General features: G+C 48.8%; 1 protein-coding gene across 1 annotated transcript; it reads left to right on the forward strand.

Annotated features, from left to right (window-relative positions):
- The first annotated feature begins 1,755 nt into the window (after window positions 1-1,755).
- WDR5 (WD repeat domain 5) lies at window positions 1,756-22,217 on the forward strand. The gene is made up of 14 exons (XM_034427183.2): window positions 1,756-2,054; window positions 2,878-3,014; window positions 4,895-5,003; window positions 6,718-6,791; window positions 7,447-7,536; window positions 12,195-12,284; window positions 13,478-13,561; window positions 13,699-13,754; window positions 18,258-18,304; window positions 18,401-18,476; window positions 18,891-18,924; window positions 19,404-19,478; window positions 20,458-20,545; window positions 21,384-22,217. The coding sequence occupies exons 2-14, from the start codon at window positions 2,934-2,936 to the stop codon at window positions 21,482-21,484; spliced, it is 1,005 nt and encodes a 334-aa protein (XP_034283074.1). The 5' UTR covers window positions 1,756-2,054; window positions 2,878-2,933; the 3' UTR covers window positions 21,485-22,217.
- Window positions 22,218-23,450: the final 1,233 nt, after the last annotated feature.

The following is a 23,450-nucleotide window of genomic DNA, read 5'->3' on the forward strand; positions in this document are numbered from 1 at the left end:
CAATAACTGAACCTTGCAAGTCTGAAAGGACTGTTCTCCACACCCTAGTTTTCAGAGAAGTAGGGAGGGTCCCTTCTGACACCCTCCTATCCTTTGGATTTGGATTTCATTCATCAGATCTAGGCTGTCTAGGCTGTGACTCTTCTTCCAGTCTCCCATAGTTACTTTCACATGCCTTTCACGCCCCTGGCTTTGTTACACTTGCCAGTTTTCATCTTTTATTGTAATAGTAATTACTTTGCTATGAACTGCCCTGAGTTATTGAGTGGCTTACAATTTTAATAAATTATCATTGTAATATACATGGTACATATTGTTGCTGTTCAGCTGTTCGGGTCTACCCAGCACTGATTTATTTCCATAACTGCAATTTCTTGTTGGAAACATTCAGTCACTGTAAAGTAATAAAATCAAAGGATTGTTCACTCATTCAGTGTAGGATTATTCATAAGAGGAGAAAATGATTGACTGCATGCGGAATTATTACATTAAGTGTAATCATTTGAGGTTGACAAGTAGCTTAAAATGGAATACTTTTAAGTCTGATGAATCAGGGAAACCCAGGGAAGCTGCACAGCACCAGCAGAACCAAGCACAGGATCTGAGATAGAATCGGCCCCTGACTTGGGTCCTGCCCTAGACACCCACAATTGCAGAATGCTATACAGATAATCCTTGATTTAGGACTGTAACAAAACCTCCCCACTACAACCATAAGTTGCTGTGGTCGTTAAGTGAATTGCCTGCATGGTTGCCTCACTCAACGACCACTGTCCCAGCACTCCCAGATGCTAAGCAAAATGAGTAAAAGGCTGGCGGCTCCTCTCCGTGTGCAGAACCAGCACTTTGGGCCAGAGAAAGGAAGCTTGGACCCCGAGGAGCCCTGCTTCCTTTCTCCTGCCCAGTGGACCAGGTCCCCTCCCCACTACAGGGGCCTAACTTTCCAGCCTGGTAGTGGTGGCATACAGCGTTTTCTTTCTCAACTTGTGCCCCTCAGGGAGGGCAGAATCACCGCTGCCCTCCCTGAGCCAAAAAATCTTTTTAACTTTCTGGCCCAGGGAAGGGAGGGGAACAGGCACACTGGGCAGGAGAAAGGAAGCGGCTTGTGACCTTCCCTGATAGTCCATTCACCACTGTACTTTCAAATGGCTGCTGAGCGTTCGTAAGTCAAGGACTACTTGCACTTCAAGCTGCCCTTGAAGCCCAATGAATGAGAAGCTTCCTCCGGTCTAGAATTCAGCAGGGCGGGCAGCCATGGGCACTTCTGCTTTGTGAACTACACTGGTGGCCAGTTTTCTTCTGGGTGTGTTTCAAGTGTTGGTTGTGACCCGTAAAGCCTTACTTCATTCATACAGTGCCTGGTTACTTGAGAGTTCACCTGCCGATCTGATCTGCCAGAGTTTGCAGACTCCGGGTCCCTAAACAGCTTCATCTCTAGGGACCCATTAAGCAGGGCTGGGTCTCCGCTGCAGCGCCCGGAAGGATTCCCCGAAGATCCAGGCAGCCGGAGCCCCCGCTGGAGGCTAGTTTACGTTTTCCGCGTTGTTGGACGGATTCTCCTGTTGCTCTATGACAGGTCCCCAAACTTGGCAACTTTAAGATTTGTGGGCTTCAACTCCCAGAATTAAAGTCCACAAGTCTTAAAGTTGCCAAGTTTGGAGACCCCTGTATGAGAATGAGATACGACGTTTCAGCCCGTGAGCTGCGCTTGCGGAGTCGTCCTCCCTCCTTGGGAAGTTCCCGCCGAACCCGACTACGCGCCTGCGCCTCCTGATCCTCTAGGCCCGCCGTAGCCGCGAGAGGCGCTTCCGCCCGGCGTGTCCCGGCACGCCTTACTGGGAGCCTCTGCGCTTGCGCGAGCAGGGCAAGCCCAGCGCAAAGAGCGGCGTCGGGCCTGCCTCGCCTGACCGCCCGCAGTACGCCTGCGCGAGGCCTCGCGCGGCTTCCCCTCCCTCTTCCCTCCTCCCTCCCTCCCGCCGGGCGGCCCGCAGGGAGGCGGCGGCGGCGGCGGAGCCCGAAGACCCCGCGAGACCCGCCGCGAAGGAAGCGGCCCGGTGAGTCAGCCGGCAGCCGCGCCGACGGGCGGGCGTGGTAGGCCGGCCGCAGCCTCCGGGCCCTCCATCCCACGCGGCGCCGCTGGCGGACGGTCCGTTTGGGGCCTCCGCCCGCTGGAGGTCCTCGGGAGGCTTTCCCTCGCGCCGCTGCGGCCGCCGCTCCTCCCGGGTGGTCCTGCGAGGCTTCCCTGCTCTGGTGACCGTGGAGGGGAAGGCCGGGTCCGGGACCCCCCCCCCACAAGAGAGACCCCCCCCCTTCTGCTGGCTGCGTCTCCTTTGCCTGGGAGGGTCCCCCCGCCCCCTCCCCCCGCACTGGAAGAAGGTGGACTTCAACCCCCATAATCCCCCAACTACCTGGCTGGGGAATGGTGGGAGTCGAAGTCCAGCCTCTTCAAGGGCCATGTGGGGGGGGGGGGCAATGAGCTGCTGGAAGGGGCTGTGCAGCCTCCCTCCTGCTTCACTTTGGGCCCCTCCTGAGTAATCCACAGAAGTCTGCCGCGTCCCCTTCATATTATTGCCGGGGGGGGGGGGGGAAGCCAATTGTGCCACACAGGCTTCCTGGGTAAAAGCCTGGCCCTGCAGTTGATTGCCTTGTCGGGATGGGACTTGCCTTCCAGAGCCACTTATGGGCTTTGTAGGTTGGCTGGCAGAAGCTCACTGCCCTTGGACGGCTTCACAATGTCCTGGGATGCGTCCTCCCTCCCAACTTATTTCACTGGTGGGTGAAATGCCCCACTGCGTCTTCCCAGCCACGGTCATGTTGCTGCTCTCAGATGCCTTAAGTATCTTAAAAGTAAAATGCCTTTTCTCTTTCTCTCCCCAGAGAGAGGTGAACCTTCCTTTGAGACCGCCTAATCCTGGCTTGTGCTTCCCACCATCATGGCTACGGAAGAGAAGAAACCTGATGCAGAGTCAGCCAAACCACAGTCGGCTCCTTCCTCCTCAACTAATCAGAGCAAGGTGAGTGGAAAGCTTCTGGCCTGGAAGTCCAAGTAGAATTCCTTGGGAGAGTCCGAGGAACATGAAAACCTGCATTTTGCTGAGAGAATACTTACCTCTCTTCTTGCTTGTAGGATTTAGTTGCTCATGGAGCCATCACATCTAAGCATAAACTATGTTTGTGACGGGAGAAGCAGGCTATTGTGCCATCTGTTCCAGTACGTGATAGGTTTAACCACAACCGCAACTTTGCAATTGTTGAATTCACGTATTTATATTCTAGTAACTTTCTGCCAGAACTTTATTGATTTGAGCAATATCAACTAACTATGTTAACATATAAATCCAAGATACAAATAAAGAAAGAAAAATATGGGAAATACAAAAAAGGTTCTACTATAATGTAGATAAAGAGTTGGATACTGAGCATCTGAAAATGTGCCATATATAAGAAACACATCTTTATTTCTATTCTAGCTACTGATCAAACTTTTGAGATACAGGTAGTTCTCAAGATATGATCATTTGCTTAGCAAATGGTACTTAAAATATGGGCCCTTGTAGTTCCAATTGTTACAGGGTCCCTGCTGGCTTCCCACAAGCAAAGTCGATAGGGAAACTGGCAGGAATTCAAAATTGCAACTTAACAATTGCAGCTGGGACTGCTGGAATTGCCAGTGCTAAGTGACATGGTCACTTGATGTCACACTTTATGACTGTGTCACTTAACAACTGCCGTTCTGGTCCCAATTACTATTGTAAGCCAAGGACCACCTGTATCTGCCATAATTAGAACAAAGCACAACTCAAAACAATTTACATGTCAACAACTGAGAATAGAACCAGATACAAATGGACATTTTCTAGCCATACAGCCTGCAATTCTTTTATTCGGAATTCTTCGATTCTCTGCATTAAGCCTGTGCTCCAGAACTGAGCCCCGATCTCCACCTGTAACATTCTCAAGTGTGCCTGACTCTAGTATTTTTCTTAAAAAGTTCTTGGAAAGATGCAAACTATATCTGAATAGCCTAATAAATTTATCTTCATCAGGACAGTAAAATGTTAAAGAGGAAACCACACAGTACTGGATTTGTGACGGTTAACAGCTTTGCCAGTTGATCTGAATATGCTGTTGCAAAGGAACTTCTGTCTAGGGTCAGACTTCGTTCCAGTTAGTCTAGCTCTGCCTTCCAGCTGCTTTGCTGGGAGGATGCAAATGTCACAGCCCCCCTGCCAGGCAGCCGTTTGCAGATACATGGCATTTGCAGAAAAATGGCTTCTGCCCAAAAATCTTCATTTAGTTCTCTGAATGGAGAACTCTCTTCTAAAAATGAATTTTTAGACACTTATTAAAACTGTCTTCTAATTGGTGAAGGAGCAGATTTCAAAAGTGACTCCATCTTTGCACCATCTTGTTTTCACATACTTCTCTGTTAATTCAATCAATCCGAATAAAAGGATCCTGAAAGCCAGTTTTTCGTAGCAGTTAAGGGGCTGGATTAGAAGCCAGACCAAGACCGAGTTCTAATCTCCCCTCGGGTGTGGGAGCTGCCTGGGTGACTTTAGGCCAGTTGCTTTCTTTCAACCCTAGGAAAAAAGCACTGAAGAGCCATCTTGAAAGCATTGGAGCAAAACTTCAGAGACAAGGGCCATGAAATAATAGATCTCCCAATTGTTGTTTTATTGGGATTGTTTTATTGGCCTCCCTGAAGCCAAGGCAGCCTTCCTGCAGAGCTCTCTGCCAAGGCCCCAGTCCTTGTTCCTCTGCTGCCGGGAGGGAGGTACAAAGAGCAGGTTTGGGGGGGATCCTGGCAAGTGATGGAACTGCATAGCCCCTGCTTGGCCGTGTGTAAAGAGGACAAGTTGTTTCTTGACCTAACATGACTTTCTTTTGCCAGCCTGCACCTGTGAAACCCAACTATGCCCTGAAGTTCACATTGGCAGGACACACCAAAGCCGTCTCCTCTGTAAAATTCAGTCCCAACGGGGAGTGGCTGGCTAGTTCTTGTAAGTATCCTTCTGTTCCCTTCTTTTCTTTCTACAGCATGTAATCCCAGTTAAAAGAATTAAAATTAAAATGGTAATTTTAAAGTAGAAGCCAAATGTCTAGGTTTTTTTTTTTACATTTTTGGATATATGTGTCACACAGTGGAGGCTTCCTTCCGAGCAATTGTTATTCAGAAGCCCACCAGTGTCCTTGGGATGGGTTTGGAAGAGCAGGGGTTTTGACTGGGGTGGCTCCAGAGAAGCAGTTTGCCTTGGTTCCTGGTTGTCCCAAAAGTGCTTTTTCAGGAGGCAACTGGACTTTGTTGTTGTTTTTCTTTTGAAGACATTTCGCTTCTCATCCAAGAAGCTTCTTCAGCTCTGATAGGATCGTGGGGAATGGAGCCCCTGTCAGAGCTGAAGAAGCTTCTTGGATGAGAAGCGAAATGTCTTCAAAAGAAAAAACAAGGAAGTCCAGTTGCCTCCTGAAAAAGCATCTTTGGGACAACCATGACCTGGATGACACAGAAGCTCTACAGACTATTGGTTCCTGGTGTGTCCTCATCAGACCTTCTGCAATTATCACTGCAGTTAAAGCAGCTGGTAACATCATTTTCCTCTCCAAGGCATCCAGTTGTGGAATCTCTGCTCTCTGGGAAGCTGGCATGGCTTCCCATTTGTTCTCTTCTTGAGTATCAGGTTCAGATATTTGAAAGGTTTAAAGCAATGTCGATAATATGCTATATTTCAAAATGCAGGAGTCTGGTACTCTACTTCTTATTGCTATTTTAATTGTGCATTTGTTATCTGTACTTTCTTTTAAGTTATACATGACATTTTAACCGAAGAAAAATTGTCCTTGGTACAGTGGGTGAGCACATTATTTCAGAGCATCTGTAAAACTGGCAGAATTAGGATTTCTTAAGGCTGTTTATATGCTCAGTGTTGTATCAAGGAAGGGTATTTTTATGATTGGTATAAACATTTCATAATTTTGCACAACATACACTGGTTCTCCATGATCTGGACTGGGCGGAGACAAGTGGAAGGCCCTGAACTTTGGAATTCTTTATCAGAGTTCACTGTGAATAGATTTTATTTATTTATTTATTTATTTATTAGATTTTTATACCGCCCCCTCTCCCGAAGGACTCGGGGCGGTGAACAGCCAAAATTAAAAAACATACAATATAAACAATTAAAATACGTTTAAAACAGAATTAAATCTAAAATGGCTCCCCAATTTAAAACGCCTTACCCATACCCCTATAAATAAGACGAATTTAAAATTTAAAAATTTAAAATTTCCACATTTAAAAAGGGGGAAGATTTAGGCCAGGCCAGCTTGATAAAATAGAAAAGTCTTAAGCGCGCTTTGTCGGCTGGACATTTGTAAAGATGAAAGTGAAATTTCCGTGTTCACAATACTTTATGGCTGGCTCTGCTGGTTAGTGCTTAGCCTCCCTCGTCATCCGAGTGGGAAAGCAGCTCCTGCCTTCTCCAACTCTCACCGGGTTAACTGTCTGCCAGTTGCCAAGCTTCCACATGCCAATCACGTGACTGCAGGGACACACTGAGGGCCACTACCTGTCATAAGTACCCCTTTTCCAGCACCATCATAACTTCAAATGATAACTAAACAACATTAAATGAGATCTACTTGCTTTCACAGCAAACAAAGTTATGGGTGGCAAACTGACTTTTATAATCATTTTCACTTTTTCCCCCTTTTTTTTAGCGGCTGATAAGCTGATTAAAATTTGGGGTGCTTATGATGGCAAGTTTGAAAAAACAATGTCTGGACATAAACTGGTAAGTATGATACATGGGATGGGAGTTTGATGCTCCTTGCAGATTTAACTAAGATGGTCCCAAGATATAGGATCCTCTTGCTTAGCAAAATCCTTCCTAAGGAGGAGTTCTAATAAGCCATGAGGAGGAAGTTACAGCCTGGCTTCTATCACTGAGGTGGCCTCTCGGTCATAACATTAGACAGATCATACTTTGGGGACAAAAAGCATAAAGGGAAGAGAGCTTTCTAGATTAGACAATGTTTGACCACAAACACAGGGAGACAGATTTTGAAAGCACTTCCTAAACCACTACTGAGGAGTAGTTGGACACATCAGGAGTTGTATCAAGTAAAGCATTTGCTGGAGGAATCTGCTGCCATTCTTCTCTGAATGGAAAGATACACCTGTGCACCTGTCCCCTCCTGAACGAAGGCTTTTCCAGGTCAAGCTAATTCTTTGTGATGTCCATGTAGGTGTTATAAAAGAGATGATTATTGCTGCTCTCCAATTTTGTTTTAAGCTTCCAAATGTCATTACAGCCCTGAGGTTTCCTAGCAGTCTGGCTTCTCATGAGCAACTCCTGATCACCCGGCAGTTGGTAGGGCCAGCTCCTGGGGAGGGATGACATTTTTCAAACTTTGGGTGAAGAAGAAATCATTTTTTCTGTTTTGCAGGGAATCTCTGATGTTGCTTGGTCATCTGATTCTAATCTTCTTGTTTCTGCCTCCGATGACAAAACTCTCAAGATTTGGGACGTCAGCTCGGTAAGAAGTTACTGATAGTGTTCAGATACAGTTCAGTGCCCAAGAACTTCACCTTTGGAGAGACACTTCATACCACATCTGACATACGCCCTGATCCAAAAAGTCCCTCTTTTTTTCCAATCAGGCTTAATTGCAGTCCTTAATTTTCTCTTCTCTGCCTTAATATATAACCTGAAGAGAGTTTCTTGTTGCAGTTCCAGGATCAGTTAACTTTTACTAAGAGAATTGATGATTTCACAGGTGTTTAATCTTATTGTGCGTATATATGAAAACACAGAAGGGGAATTGCTGTTTTCCCCTGCCCTCTGTTCCAGGAGGAAGTCGGGGAGTGCAGAGAGGAAGAGGCTGCTCCCTCTTTATTTGCTTCTGGCCTTGATTGGTTGGGATGGAAAATGATGCTTCAGGAGAGTAAAAAGAGAGTTACAGGCCAGTATACAATATCAATACCTGGGAAAATCCTAAAAAAGATAATCAAATAGCAAATTTGTGAGCACCTAGAAATCAATAATGAAGCCAGCATGGTTTGTTAAAAACAGACCGTGTTCAACAAACCTTACATTCTTCTTTGACAAAGTGACTAAATTAGTGAACCAGAGAAATGCTGTGAACATAGTACATTTTTATTTCAGTGAAGCATTTGACAAGGGAGACCACAACCTACTTCTTGGCAAGATAGAAAAATGTGACCACCAGATAAATTCATAACTGGCTGACTAACCACACTCAATATGTAGTCCTTAATGGGACTACTTCTACATGGAGGGAAGTAAGCAGTGGGGTACCTCAAGGTTCTGTCTTGTGCCCAGTACTCTTCAACTTCTAGATGAAGGGGAGCTCATCAGATTTGCAGGTGATAGCAAGTTGAGGGGAATTGCTAACACTTTGGAAGACAGACTCAAGATTCAGAACGATTTTGACAGAATTAAGCATTGGGCCCTATTCAAAAGATTCAGTTCTTCATTGGCAAGAGAAATAAGGTCCTGCACTTTGGAAAAACCAGGCGCACAGGTACACAATAGGAGGTACCTGGCTCAATAGGAGTAACTGAGAGGGATCTAGTAGACCTTAAGTATGAATTAGCAGTGTGCAGGAGCTGCCAAAAAAGCCAGTGCAGTCCTAGATTGTATCAACAGAGGGAGAGCATCAAGATCACAGGAAACAATAGTACTGCTTTATACTGCACTGATCCAATTCTGGTCACCACAATACAAAAAGATTGTATTGTAGAAAGAGTGCAGAGAAGAACAACAAAGAGGATTAGGGGTATGGAGGCTAAACCATACGATGAATGGTTAAGGGAACTAGATATGTCTGTTGAGAAGAATAGGGAGAGATGATAGGTGTCTTCCAATATTTGAGGGGCTGTCACAGAGAAGGGATTGATTTATTCTGCAAACTACCTGAGGACAGAACAAGAAGCAATAAGCTAGATTCCAACCTGGAACTAAGGAGAAACATCCTGACAGTGAGAATGATTAATTAATCAGTGGAACAGCTTGTCTTTGGAATTGTGAATGCTCCATTGCTGGAGACTTTTGAGAACCATTTGTCTTGGATTTTTGAGGAAAACTGCTGGAGTGACCATACGAGAGAAAATCAGAAATGAAACCATAAGAAAAAGAATTGATGTAGAACCAGTCTTAGATTGCATATAAAAACAGCAAATAAAGTGATTTGCTCACCTGGAGAGGATGTCTTGGAGTTCCATAACCATACAAAGCATGTAAAAAAGGAGAAGGTCAAAGGCAGACCCCAAAGAAGATGGAGAGACAACAACAAAGACACACTACAATAGCACCAATTAACAATGGTTGGGGCCACCAGAAGAACAAGAGCTAGACCTTTTATCTCCCTTGACATCTGAAGTAAAAGAAGAAGGAGAGAAAGAAAGAGAGAGAGAGAGAAAGATGGATAGAAGGATAGATGGATCTAAGGATAGATTTAAGGTCTCTTGCCTTGGCCAGGGAATTTCATTGAGGTCCCTTTCAGCCCTATGATTCTGTTTTCCAGTACAGCTTTTCTTTCCATTGAGGAAGAGAGAAGGAGTTCAGATTGTATGTTAGCTAGAGAATATTGGAATGCTGGCAGAAGAGTTTAGAGATGCAAATGGATCAGAGGTGCTATTCAGCAGATTCTGACAGGTTCTGGAGAACCGGTAGTGAAAATTTTGAATAGTTCGGAGAACCAGGAAATACCACTTCTGGCTGGCCCCAGATTGGGGTGGGAATGGAGATTTTGCAGTATCCTTCCCCTGCCACGCCCGCAGAACTGGAAGTAAAAAAAATTTAATTTCACCACTGAAATGGATCCTTTCCTTTGGCAGTTCTAAAGTAGTATCTGTTTTCTGCCAAATAGAAAAGGAATTCCGTCTCATTTTCATGGAATGTAAAGATTGGAAACCAGTCTGACCCTTCCCCAGTGCAGGAATCTCTACTGCAGTGTTCTCATATGAGGTTCTCCAGCCTCTGCTTAAACATCTTCAGCCAAGGAGGCAGCTGCTCCATTGATGAACAGTCCGTAATTCTGAGAGTTTTTTCCCTGATGTCCACCCAAATCAATTTCCTTGCCACTTAATCTCATTGTTTTTTGCTCCTGTCTTCTGGGGGAGCCTCCAGCAATTTTTACTTATTTTCTAAACGATGGCCCTTCTGGTACTTCTCCACAGCTGTTAGGTTTTCCAATTAAACTTCTTTAAGAACTCCAACTACCCCTCTTAAGTTTTTCATTGCTGCCTTAGTTAGTCTCCTCTGGACACTCTCCCGTCTGTCAGGGTCCATCTTAAAATTCTCTGAGCTGGATATAGTATTCTCAATGTGGGCTGCCCACCAGAGAGCAGAGAAGAATGATGATTCCCCTTGATCTTGAGGCTTAGCTTGGCTTGACTTCTGTTAATGTGGCCTATGATTGCATTGGCCTTTGGCTCAGGTTGTCTTCCACTGAGATACCCAGACCCTTTTTGTCCATACAGTGGTCCAGAATGGTTCTCTATCTCTGGGCCTTTGATTTCTCCCACCCAAACATAGGACGTCCCCTGTTGGTTTTTGGCACTTATTCCAGCTTGTCAAGTTCTTCTGGAAGAGCATTAAAATTTTTAAAATCAGGGGAACAACTCGTCTTCAGAAGCTGTGGGTGCTCCATCACTAGAAGCTTTTAAGAGGAGACTGGGCAGCCATTTGTCCGGAATGGTATAAGGTCTCCTGCTCTGGCAGCGGTTTGGACTAGAAGACCTCCAAGGTCCTTCCCAACCCTGTTGTTCAGTTATGTTTCTGTATTTTGGCAAAAACAAAACCTACAGAGCCTTTGGAGTGATTTTTACTGGGTGAAAATGACAGAGCTGGTGCAGATATTTAATTGTCATGGATGATCTTCCCCATCTGAAAATTTTGAATGTGATTCTATTCCTTACACCAGGTAGGGTTCTGATAGTGTGGCACTAATGCTTGTCCTGTGGGCAAAAAACAAGAAGCTGAAGATAAAGGGATGGACTGGTGATGCCAGAGTGGTATATTCAGGAGGTAGGCATCTGGCTTGCTTGCCCAGCCAGCCTGTAGTCCTGATGCTGCCTGGTTAGAACAGCCTTGTGTGGCTTGTCTGACAGGGCAGCCTCCTTCCAGGGGCCCTGTGGTGTGAGCCCACCAAGCGAAATGAATAGAATAGAGTTCTTTATTGGCCAAGTATGATTTGATACACAAGGAATTTGTCTTCGGTGCATAAGCTCTCAGTGTACATAGCGAGTACAAAAGTGATAAATCATGATCATAGTCATCATAAAAATACATTCATCATAAATTATAAGATACAACACTTAGTGACTATCATAGGATACTAAATAAGCAACATAAATCGTACTAGGAAACTAAATAAAACAATATAAATCGTAAAGATACAAGCAACAAAGTTATAGTCATATAGGAAAGATGAGAATAATACAGTCTTACTAAATAGTTTGACAGTGTTGTGGGATTTAGTTGTTTAGCAGAGTGATGGCATGGGGGAAAAATTTGTGTCTAGTTCTTGTGTACAGTGTCCTGTTTTGAGGGTAGAAGAAATGCCAAATTCTGTGAAGAAAGATGCCCGTCCAGAGCCCAAGTCAGCTTTATCTGCCAGTTCCAAGTTGCAAAGTAGTGAGGCAGCTGGAAGGAGGCCTTCCCATCTCCCGTTTTTCAGGAGTGAAATTTGCGAAGGCCTGGATACGTTTCTTCTTCCCCACCAGAGCTCTGACAAAAGAGGAAAGTGTTTTGCCAGCTCCCTTTCAGCATCAGATTATATAGATTAGGCTGGTGGCCCCCAGGGGGAGGGCCTTCTCTGTGGGGGCTCCCACCCTCTGGAATCAGTTGCCCCCGGAGATAAGAATCCAGGACCTCAATGCCTTCCGTCATTCCCTGAAAACCCATCTTTTTCAGCAAGCCGGGTTGGCTTAAGAAGAAATTTTTAAATTCTTTAATTAGTCTGTCATTCTTAACTTTCGGGCCAAAATTTATATATACTTTTAAATGTTTTAATATTTGTATTCTATGTTTTTTATTTTGGCTGTACACCGCCCTGAGTCCTCAGGGAGAAGGGCGGTATATAAATTGGAAATTAAATTAAATTAAATTAAATATCAGTGCGGGTGGGGCACGTTATAAATATATATATATATATATCTCTTATTGTAGGGAAAATGCTTAAAAACTCTGAAGGGGCACAGCAACTACGTCTTCTGCTGCAATTTCAACCCTCAGTCAAACCTCATCGTCTCAGGATCGGTAAGCATCTGGCTGGGCAAGATTTGCTCCCGTTTCAGGCAGAAATGCACGGTGGCTCTTGGGACCTGCAGCCAGACAGGCTTCCTTGGCTTTCTAGAGCTGCAGCTCTGCCTTTGGAGGCCCCAAAACATAGCCCTCCATACACCCCCATGGCCCTGGAAGGGAAGGGCTCTGGATTCCTCTGGGCCAAAGAGAACCCCGTGGTTTCCAGCCTCAGGTGGGCCTTCTGGTGCAGGATGAAGGTCTCCTATGAGTCCTAGCATCATCTCTCTCTCTTCCTGGTTATTTTCCCCATAGGTGATAAAATCTTATTAAATAATTTGTAATGTATGTGATCAAATAGAGCAGGAGATCTCAGATGAGTGATTACAGCAAAATAACTTTTTCAAAATACTCCCATTACTTTCTGTCTTATTCTGCTAGAATTTTGATTGGCCCTTTTTTAATTTTCCTGAAAATTATAGCTCAAATATTCATTAGTTATAGCCCCGCCTCTCCCATTTAGCCGGCAGCCATTTCATGCAAAGAAATTAAATGTTTCTACGCAGGTGTCTTTGGGGGGTGGGGGGGGGTTGGCATTTTCATTTGTTGCCCACCATCACCACAAATGGATGCTACTGGAAGAGAGCCCGAGGGTGACCTGGGGGAAGGAGGAAGGGCTTCGCAAGCCCCGTCAGTCTCTCGGGCCATGGGGAAAGTCTGTGTGAAATGGAGGCACTCTGGGCACCCCGAGTCAGAAACGGCTCTTTTTGGGGTTCCATAGCAGGGCACTGGAATAACGAGAATATATCGGCTGAACAAAACTCCACAGTGGCGACAGGAAGGGCATCCGACCAGTAAACACTCTGCTAGCTCCCTTCAGTTGCCCAGACTCCACCCCGCAAGGGATTATGGGGTCGTTAAAGGAGGGTGATAGCAGGGCACTGGAATGGACCCCCTGGAAGCTGAGCTCCACAACACAGAGATAATTTTTCTGATTCTTTTCTGTGGCCTGTAGCCTCTGCCCCGGGAGAAGGAGGGGTCTCTCTTCACCTCAAGAGGGATCGTTTAGAGCCTCTTTCTAGGGCCAGGGGGGGCAGAGAGACAGGCTTCCCTCAGAGCAGAAAATGCTCCCCTGCCGAAGCAGAAGCCCTTCAGGTGTTTGGGGGTCCAGAAAACGCCATTTCTGACTGTCTCCTTTGTTTCATTTCCAGTTTGACGAAAGCGTCAGGATCTGGGATGTCAAAACGGGGAAGTGCCTGAAAACGCTGCCAGCCCACTCGGATCCCGTTTCTGCCGTAGGTTCTCATTCCCGGGGAGCCTCGGCTGGGAAGAAGCGAAGGCTTTCCTCTGTGGGGCAAAAGAGGGATGACCCCAGAGCCTGTTCCCTCCCTTCCCTCTGCCCCCAAATAGCAGGGTCTTTTCTCGCCTTCAGGTGCATTTTAACCGCGATGGCTCCCTGATTGTGTCCAGCAGCTATGATGGTCTGTGGTGAGTAGGGAGCAAGGAAAGGCCTGCAGTGCTGAGTCAAGGCTGCCTAGCCGGGCAAAGCAGGTCTTTGCAAGCCATTCTTCCACTGGGACAGGGCATGGCAGAGCTGGCCTGGGGGAGGGGGAGTGCATGTCCCTTGAATTAACACGGTGACTCCAGCCTTGATTTCAAGAAGGGGGAGGGGGCAGTGGGATTTCTTGCCGTGTGGCAAAAGTCCCGTGAAGGCACACAGGCCTGCTTCCCACCTTCAGCCCTAATTGTGAGCAAAGGAACCCCATCATTGAACGGGCTCTGCCCAGAGAGATGGGACAGTCTCTGGCCTGGTTTGTGCCACTACCTACTACAGAGGTGGATCTCCCTCTCATGTGACCTTTTGAATTTAATTGGGGTCGAACAACCCTGGCCTCATTTCCAACTCTGTTTGGCTCTTGACCCAAAGACCCAAAGACCGGGGAGAAGCCGGAGGGGTGTGTATTGGGAGGGGAAGTTTCAGAAAAGAGCTGTTGGTTCCTATTTTGTGTTGCCTTCCTTTCTCCCACCCCCCGCCCCAGTGGGCTGCATGAAGCTGCCTTTTCTGTGCTGTGCAAAGAGCCTTGGCGGACAGCCCTGGGGCCCTGTAGAAAAGGACAGCCAGGAGAAACTGTGGGGCCTGGAGTTTGGGGCCTGGCTTGGTCCAAGAGTCCCTCAGTTTGTTCCTTTGGATAACTGGAACCTGAAGACCTCCAGCCTCCACTGAACCCCACATGCAGCCTTGGCTTCTCCCACTTGGCTCTCCCCTTCCCACTCTGGGCTGTTTCCCTGGTGGAAAACAAAGCCTTGGCGGTCTGGGAGAGGGGCTGCATGTCCTCCCAACCCCTGAAGAGCAATTGGTCGGGCAGGAGGGAAGGTGTTTAGGGCAGAATGGTGGCTCCCCCCCCCCTCCCAAGGATGGGGCCTATTCTTGCCCTGACCCTCTTGCCAGCATCTCCCACCAGACCAAGGCTTCCCTTCCCTTCCCAATTGGCAGAGCCCCCCCCTTCCCCCCCCATTCCTCATTCCTTTCTGAGATCCTGTTGGGAGGGGATCATAAAAAGAAAAGAGCAGGTTCCATTATTGTAGAGAAAGCTTTAATTTGAAAAAGTTTCTTCACCCTGATGCTGAAGAGGTGGGATTCTGGAGTGGTGCAGAGGGAAACCCCTGTCTGGAATTAATAAGAACATAGAAAGCCCAGCCTTGCTCCATTAAAGCCAACGGGTAGGGGGAGCCGTCCTGCTCCTTGGAGCACCCTGCAAAGCCAGCTGTGTCTCCTGCCCTGAGAATAGAGAGCTGGGTGGGGTGGGGGACTCGTTAGCAACCGCTTCCTGGGTGAGAGTCGGGCATCCTCAGAGCCAGGACAGGGGAGCAGTTGGTGAGCAGCCTTCTTGGCACACCTGGGTTGCACGGCCTTTTGTTCAGTGGGCCACCAGTTTTCTAATGAACGCCCAGTGACCTGTGGTGGTGGAAGGAAGAAGGCGACCTTGAGGGAGACGGGCAGGGAGCCTTCCTGAGGTACGGGGGCCCAAAACCTTTTAAAGTTCCGAGAAACGAGGCAGCGTTCAGGAGGGCTTCCCTTGAGTCAGCAAACGATGTGGAGATTCCTTAGGGCCAGCTCCAATAAAAGCCGTTGGCCTTCCTGTGGGCTGGATCCCCTGGTCTGGGGTGTCTGGTGGGACTGAGGTCTGTTGAGAGAAATGAAAACGGAGGGAAGAGGGGAAACGGCCATTGTGCGATGGCAAATGATGTGTCCATTGTCCCTCCTTCCCAATCCTGGCTGGAAGCTTGAAAAATCAGAATCTCAGCACCACCGAAAACCATCCTAGCCATGATGGGCTCAGTGCCACCTCCTCTTTATCTTCCTCCTCTCCTCCTCCTCCATACCTGTGGCTTAGTGACGGGAGTGGGATGAGTGGCGATCAGGCCACACTGAAGCATGGAATGTTTTACAGGCTCCTGGTTTCCTCTGAGAAAAACCCAGAGGGGTTTTTAGGGGAGCACCGCCTGATCCTGGCCCCCTCCCCTCCCTTCCTGAGCATCAGCCTTCCTGAGCCCCTCCCTCCCCTAGCCACCCTTTGAGCTCAGCCCACCCTAATCGCCCCAGCCCTTCCCTTCCCCACTCTCTGCTCAGCTACCTTCTGGCCTCCGATGCGCATAGTTCCTGGTTTCCATTTCAGAACAAAAGTTTTTATGGAAGGAAATTCTGAGTCCTTTGCTCTAAAATGTGACCGTCCTGAGAAGCCATTTGTGAAACAGCCCCTGATCCAGATGTTGCTTGCAGGAAGGGCCTGCTGTTCCTGTTAATAGTAATAGCAATAAGATTTATATACCGCTTCATAGTGCTTTTACAGCCCTCTCTATGCAGTTTACAGAGTCAGCCTCTTGTCCCCAACAATCTAGGTCGTTAAAGCCAAATGAAACACTGCTACCAGAGTCGGAGGGTTTTGCTCAGTATCTGTATGACAAAATCACTCGGATTCGGGACGATCTGGACTCCAACTGGGTAGTCTCAGGGAGAGGGACTGGGGCAGGTCTTGAGAAGGTTATCTGGGATGAGTTTGATCCTGTGACCCCTGAGGACGTGGACAGGATTCTGGGCAGACTGAACGTGACCACTTGTTTATTGGACCCGTGTCCTTCCTGGTTAGTGCTGGCTTCCTGGGAAGTGACACGAGGCTGGCTCCAGGGGATTATAAATGCTTCGTTGGGTGAGGGTAACTTTCCTGCCGCCTTGAAAGAGGCGGTGGTGAGGCCTCTCCTCAAGAAGCCTTCCCTGGACCCGGCAATGTTGGTAAACTATCATCCGGTCTCCAACCTTCGCTTTGTGGCGAAGGTTGTTGAGAGTGTGGTTGCGCAACAGCTCACCCAGCACCTGGATGAAGCGCCGTATCTGGATCCGTTCCAGTCGGGCTTCAGGCCCGGGTACAGCACGGAAACGGCATTGGTCGCGTTGGTAGATGATCTTTGGAGAGCTAGGGACGGGGTGCTCCTCTATCCTGGTCCTGTTAGATCTCTCAGCGGCTTTTGATACCATCGACCATGGTATAATGCTGCACCGGTTGGAAGAGTTAGGGGTGGGAGGCACTGTGTTGCGGTGGTTCTCCTCCTTTCTCTCTGACCGGTCGCAGTCTGTGTTGATGGGGGCAGAGGTCAACCCCGAGACCCCTCATGCGGGGTGCCGCAAGGGTCGGTCCTCTCGCCCCTCCTGTTCAACATTTATGTGAAGCCACTGGGTAAGATCATCCGTGGTTTCAGGGTGAAGTACCACCAGTACGCTGATGACACCCAGCTGTACATCTCCACCCCGGACCACCCCAACGATGCCCTTGAAGTGATGTCCTGGTGCCTGGAGGCCGTGCGGATCTGGATGGGGAGGAACAGGCTCAGGCTCAACCCATCCAAGACTGAGTGGCTGTGGTTTCCAACGTCCCGATATAGTCAGTTGGTGCCATCACTGACTTGGGGGCGAATCATTGGCCCCCACGGAGAGGGCGCACAACTTGGGCGTCCTCCTGGATTCACGGCTGTCTTTAGAAGAGCACTTGACGGCCATGACTGGGAGGATTTTTCATCAGGTCTGCCTGATTCTCCAGTTGCGTCCCTTTCTGGATCAGGACTCCTTACGCACGGTCACTCATGCCCTCGTCACCTCCCGCCTGGACTATTGCAACGCTCTCTACATGGGGCTCCCCTTGAGGAGCACCTGGAGGCTCCAACTGGCGCAGAGTGCGACCGTGCGGGTGGTAATGGGAGCGACATGGCGCTCCCATGTAACACCCTGCGCGAGCTGCACTGGCTCCCGGTGGTCTTCCAGGTGCACTTCAAGGTTTTGGTCACCACCTTTAAAGCGCTCCATGGCTCAGGACCTGGGTACTTGCGGGACCGCCTACTACCACCAATAGCCTCCCACCGGCCAGTACGCTCTCATAGAGAGGGGCTCCTCCGGGTGTCAAACAATGTCGACTGGCGGCCCCCAGGGGGAGGGCCTTCTCTGTGGGGGCACCTACTATCTGGAACGAGCTCCCCCCGGAGATACGGAGGATCCCGGATCTGCTCACCTTCCGCCACACTCTAAAGACCTTTTTATTTCACCAGGCGGGCCTGGCCTAACTTTCTCCCTCTTTTTAAATAATTTTAATATTTTAATATGTTTAATATTTTTTAATCCTCAAAGTTTAAATCTGTTTTAAATTGAGTGGGGTTTTAATCTGTCTGGGCCAAACTATTTAATTCGATTTTATTTCTGCTTTTTAAAATTTTGTATGTATGTATTTGTTGGCTGTTCACCGCCCTGAGTCCTTCGGGAGTAGGGCGGTATACAAATCAAATAAAAGTAAAGTAAAGTAAAGAGTCTATTCCATTTCTACTCAGAGTGCCCTGGCTGTGCTGTGCTGTGCTGTATGTGTTTGTGTGTGCCATCTATCCATCCATCTCTCCCCCCCCCCCCCCAAACTTTTCTGCCTGACTAACGTGACTCCCTTGGCATTGCAGCCGGATCTGGGACACGGCTTCTGGCCAATGCTTGAAAACGTTGATTGGTGAGTTGGCTCCCCTCCAAAAGGAATTGGCTCAGGCAAATCCTCATTTCACCACGTGGTGCTGAAAACAGGCCTTTCTTTCATTCTCTCTTTCAGATGATGACAATCCCCCTGTGTCATTTGTGAAATTCTCTCCAAATGGCAAATATATTCTAGCGGCAACTCTGGATAAGTAAGAGCCAAAGAATTCGATTTTCCAGAGAAAACGGCAAGAGGGAGGAGGAAAAGGCTGACCAGGGCGATGGGAGGAAGGTCCCGCTGGGCTTCTAGCCCTGGAGAGTCCCAGACCAGCCTGGCTCTTTGATTTCCTAGGCTGGGCAGGAGTGAAAAAGCCAAATGAAGGTGTCAGAAAGGGAAAAAACAAATATTCGGGTGTGGTTTTAAAACTCTTTCAAGAAGGGGAAAAACAAATGGTGTGAACAAACAGGTAGATACAGGGAAGAAAGCGAGAGAAATATTCCCTTCTGGGCTGGTAGGGAGCAAAGGAAGAGGGGCCCCAAGGGAGCTGGAGGGTGTGTGTGTGTGTGTGTGTTGTGGTGGGTCATTCTGTGGACCTTTCTAACCAGAGTGTTTCTCTTCCCTCCAGCACTCTCAAGCTTTGGGACTACAGCAAAGGGAAGGTGAGTGCCTGTGTTTAATCCAGAAGATGTTCCCATAAACCCCGGAAGGCTTAGTTAGCCTGAGGCCCTCAAATCCTCCTGCAGAAGCGAGATCCCCCTGAAGCGGATCCTCCTGAGATCCCTCTGTGAAGGATTGATTAAGCAGTCTCAGACTAACCACACCGACTGCTGACTTTATTCCTAGCTGTCCTCCCACAGGAAAAGCTTAATTCAAACAATAATTTGAAATTAATGCATCTTGGCAAATAGCCTCCAGTTTCTGAATATTCCCAGACCACTAAAATTCAGGAGACTGCAGAGGTGAGGGTGCATTCATGATATCTGGGGCAGAAGTTTCCTCTTTGTCCAGAGGGAAAGTCTCTGGGTTTCCAGGTAAGAGGGAGGGGACACACGGACACACACGTATGGCAGTGGTCTTCCCCTGTCTGGGCTCTCCTGCTGAGGTATGATATGTGGTTCTGTGGCCTTCTCTTTTCTAGTGCCTCAAGACCTACACGGGTCACAAGAATGAGAAGTATTGCATCTTTGCCAACTTTTCAGTTACTGGCGGAAAGGTGAGCATCTCTTTTCTGAGTTGCATGGGGAGAGCCCATGTCTCCCTCATTGCTGCAAATGCCATCTGAATTGAAATTGAACCAGCAGCATTCGAATTCGGGGACAGGGCCTGGGTGAGGGGACGAGATCAAGTAAGGCAGCAGCAGCAGCAGCAGCACCTCTTGGGAACAGGATCTAAGGCAGGGGTGTCAAACTCGATTTCATTGAGACCCACCACAGGGTTGTGTTTGACCCCAGAGGGCCCGGTGGGTGTGGCCATGGTGTGGCCAGCTCGTCACTTCTGTCAGGCACCTGTGGTGGCCTATTGATAATGCAGGGCTTCCCTGAGACCCTCCCTCACTCTCATAACCTTCCTTCCTTCCTTTCTTCCTTTTCTTTTTTCTTCCGTCTTCATTCTCCTTTTTTCTTCCTTTCCCTCTTTTTCCTTCCTTCCCATCTTCACTTTTTCTTTGTCTTCCCTCTTTCCCTTTCTCCTTTCCTGTCCCTTCTTGCATGCTCAAATGCAGAAGGGGAAACATTTCTCCTTTTGTTGTGTTTTTAGTTTGTTTAGATAACAAACTAAAAACACGGGGGGGGGCGTGTTTCCTGGCAGAGGCTATTTCCAGGCTGGCCCCACGTGCCGGATCTAAACACCCCGTGGGCCAGATCTGGCCCGCGGGCCTTGAGTTTGACACCTCTAATCTAAGGGGTGGCACCAGGCCTGACATAAGAAGACTTGTCACATCAAGTGGCAGCCACGGAGTGCCTGGGGTGGCACCGGGTATTGACTTTGAGGCAGGGAGGCTGCTGCCCTCTTTATGATGCACCTTGTCCAAGATGAGACTTACTGAGGTCTTGATATTTTAGAAAACCGGCTCTGGAGTCCCATTTCTGATACTAGTTGGTAGGAGGGAGGAGAGCGAGAAGCAGCCCATCGGACGGGATCTGCGCCTGGGCCCAGCCATGCTCAGTCCTTCTGAATGCCTTTCTTCCCTTTAGTGGATCGTGTCCGGTTCGGAGGACAACCTGGTGTACATTTGGAACCTCCAAACGAAAGAGATTGTACAGAAGCTGCAAGGGCACACAGGTAGGAGCGCTTGGGCTGCCTGTAAAGTGGCTGGGAAGTCGTGAGCGATGGGGCTGCACAAGGCCTCCTCTTGGGCGATCAGAATCGGGCCTGAAATAGCTACGGCTTTGGGGCGGGTGTTTTCGGCTTTGTGTCAAGCAGAAACGTCAGGAGGCCCCTTTCGACCTGCTCCGTAGCCTGGAACTTTGGGGGCCCAATCCTGCATTCGGGCCACTCCCACTATTTGCCCCCAGAATTCCCTCCCACCAGGAGGGACCCGCCTTTTACCGAGAGGGGGGGATGCGGGTCTTAATGGGCTTGGTTTCTCCTTGCCATAAGCTGCAAACAGCCAAGGCGGTCTCCTCGATCCTTGGGCTGGGTGGGAATATTGGGGACTCCTGCTTGAAGTAGTTGTGCCTTCCCACGCGCCCCCCCCCCCCCCGGATCCAAGACTGTTGGCACATGTTTAGGGTCACTGCTAATAAAGAATGAGATGGTGCCATGCGCTTTTGTTGAGTGGGAACATAACACAATGCCCCTGGCCACAAAAGTAACACACTTGCGACTGTCCAGTTGCAACTGCTGGTCTTGGCCAGAGCTGCTCCTTGGTGGTTGTCCAGCCCCTCATGGTTCTTTGCCCCCGGGGCCTCTGGCTATGGCAGGGAGGCTAATGCCAGCCAATGGGCTGAGACCATGCCCGGGATGCTTTAAGCCCAAGGAGGGACCCAGCCCTTCAATGGTAAGGGTGGAGGTGGGCAGTGGCCTCTTCTCAAGGCTCCCTGAGTGGGCGGCTTCTTGTGAGGAGCCAGCTGGGTGCTGGCTGGTAACGACGGGCATCTTGGTCCCTCTTTCCCAACAGACGTTGTGATCTCCACGGCTTGCCATCCAACCGAAAACATCATTGCCTCTGCAGCCCTAGAGAACGACAAAACCATTAAACTTTGGAAGAGTGACTGTTAAGTGCTTTTGGCACCGGCATCACGTGGAGACTGTTGGGGTGGTGTCCATAAAATCGGAGGGTATTTTGTGTTTGTGTTTTTTAAAAAAGAAAGAAAAAAACCCAACCCACATTTCAGCCGCATTAGCAGGAAGTCCGGAGCGATGTTAAGAGGTGCAGCCTTGGCCAACGGAGAACCGAAGCGCCCTTTTCCTTGGCCTGACCCTTGTGTGAGGAACCCCTTGGCTTTCTCAGAGAAGGCAGTCGTCCCTGCTTGGAGTGGGGGGTGTTCAGTCCCCCATCCCCCCTCCCCCCCCAGGCTAGAAAGAACCTTTTTAAAGTTCTTATTTAAGACCATCTCAGGCACCCTTCAGCAGAAGAGCTCGGGGGTTCCCGATAGGCCTCATGAAGGAAGACAGAAGATGATTTTCAGTGCGACCAAATCAATGTGCCCCCCCCCCATGTGGTCCCTTCCCTGCCCAGTTTTCCAGAGCCTTCCCTCCTGCTGTGCCCTCTGGTAGATGCTATTGCGGTGAAAATCTTCCAAGGCTTTTTTTTCCCTCTTGCCCCCTCCCCTCCAAAAAAAAGAACCAGTTCTCGTGACCCCCTTTTATTTTAATTTTCTTGTTTTTACACTTTAAAACCATTCTGGCAAATTTCACAATATGTGTACAGTTACTTAAGTGTAAAGAATTTTTTTATCTGGAAAAATTTCTCTGTATGAACTTGTATTGCTAATAGTATGACTGTATCTTTTCTGGCGTCGACACTTCTTCCTCCTTTCCCTCTCTCTCAATGGTACTCTTGGTGTCCTACGCATCCCGGACAGTGACCATACGGCAGAATAAAAAGTGGGATTTAACGTGGCTGACGGAAGGATCAGCTGCCTGGCGTGAGTGTTTTCAGGGTGGCATCCAAGCAGCTTTGCCTGGGACACCAGTAACCTGGTTCAGGTGAACAAGGCTGGACACTAAACCATATGAAGAACGGCTGTGGGTTTTGGGTCTGGCCAGCGAAGAGAAAAGGAGGATTAGGGGCGACATGATAGCAGTATTCCAGTATTTGAGGGGCTGCCAGAAAGAAGAGGGGATCAACCTATTCTCCAAAGCACCAGAGGGCAGGACAAGAAGGAATGGATAGAAACTAATCAAGGAGAGAAGCAACTCGGGAATTAAGGAGAAATTTTCTGACAATTAACCAGTGGAACAGAAGTTGCCTTCAGAAGTTGTAGGTGCTTCATCACTAGGGGTTTGTAAGAAAACACTGGACGGTCACTTGTCTGAGATGGTATAGGACAGGTGTCAAACTCACGTCACAGTGGCATCACGTGACATCAGGATGTTTTCCCCCCTTCGCTAAATTGGGCGTGGGAACGCGTGACCCATCCGGCCTGTGGGCTGGGAGCTTTGACAGCCCCGGTATAGGATCTCCTGCTTGAGCAGGTGGCTGGACTAGGTGACCTCCAAGGCCCCTTCCAGCTCTATTCTAAGGCACCCATGGAGCCTGCCCAAGGAGGGTGAGGGGCACCCAGGGGATTTAGTCTCCACTCTTCTCTCCCCCCCCCCAGAAAGCCCCTCACTCAGAAGGCTGTGAGGTGGGTGACGACTCAAAGCAGCTGGCCTGCTTGGAGCACCAGTGGCCTCTCTCTCCCCCCCCCCCCATTTGGGCCCTGGGGAGTGGGGGTGGTCCCAGTGCTGAGGCAGGGGCTTTGTTTTCCTCTTTCCTCCTGTGGGAAAAGCAGCAATATCGGAGGCTTTTTAGCACAAGACGAGGGCAAGCTGCCCCTTCCCTTGTAGGTGGGGAAGGCAGAAGGGTGACCAAGAGCAGGGGATGGGGGGGGGGGCGTTCGGCCAGGCTGAGCCTCGGGACTTGCGGGAGAAAAGGAAGGTGAAGGAACCGGCAGGAGGCAAACCCACCGGCCCGTTGCTGCCTGCGCATCTCACTAACCAAAACAACTTGTGGCTCTTTTTAAAACGACTCCAGAGCTGT

This window comes from Pantherophis guttatus, chromosome 16 (genome assembly GCF_059756535.1).
Source record: "Pantherophis guttatus breed Tessera chromosome 16, ASM5975653v1, whole genome shotgun sequence".
Lineage (NCBI taxonomy): Eukaryota > Metazoa > Chordata > Lepidosauria > Squamata > Colubridae > Pantherophis > Pantherophis guttatus.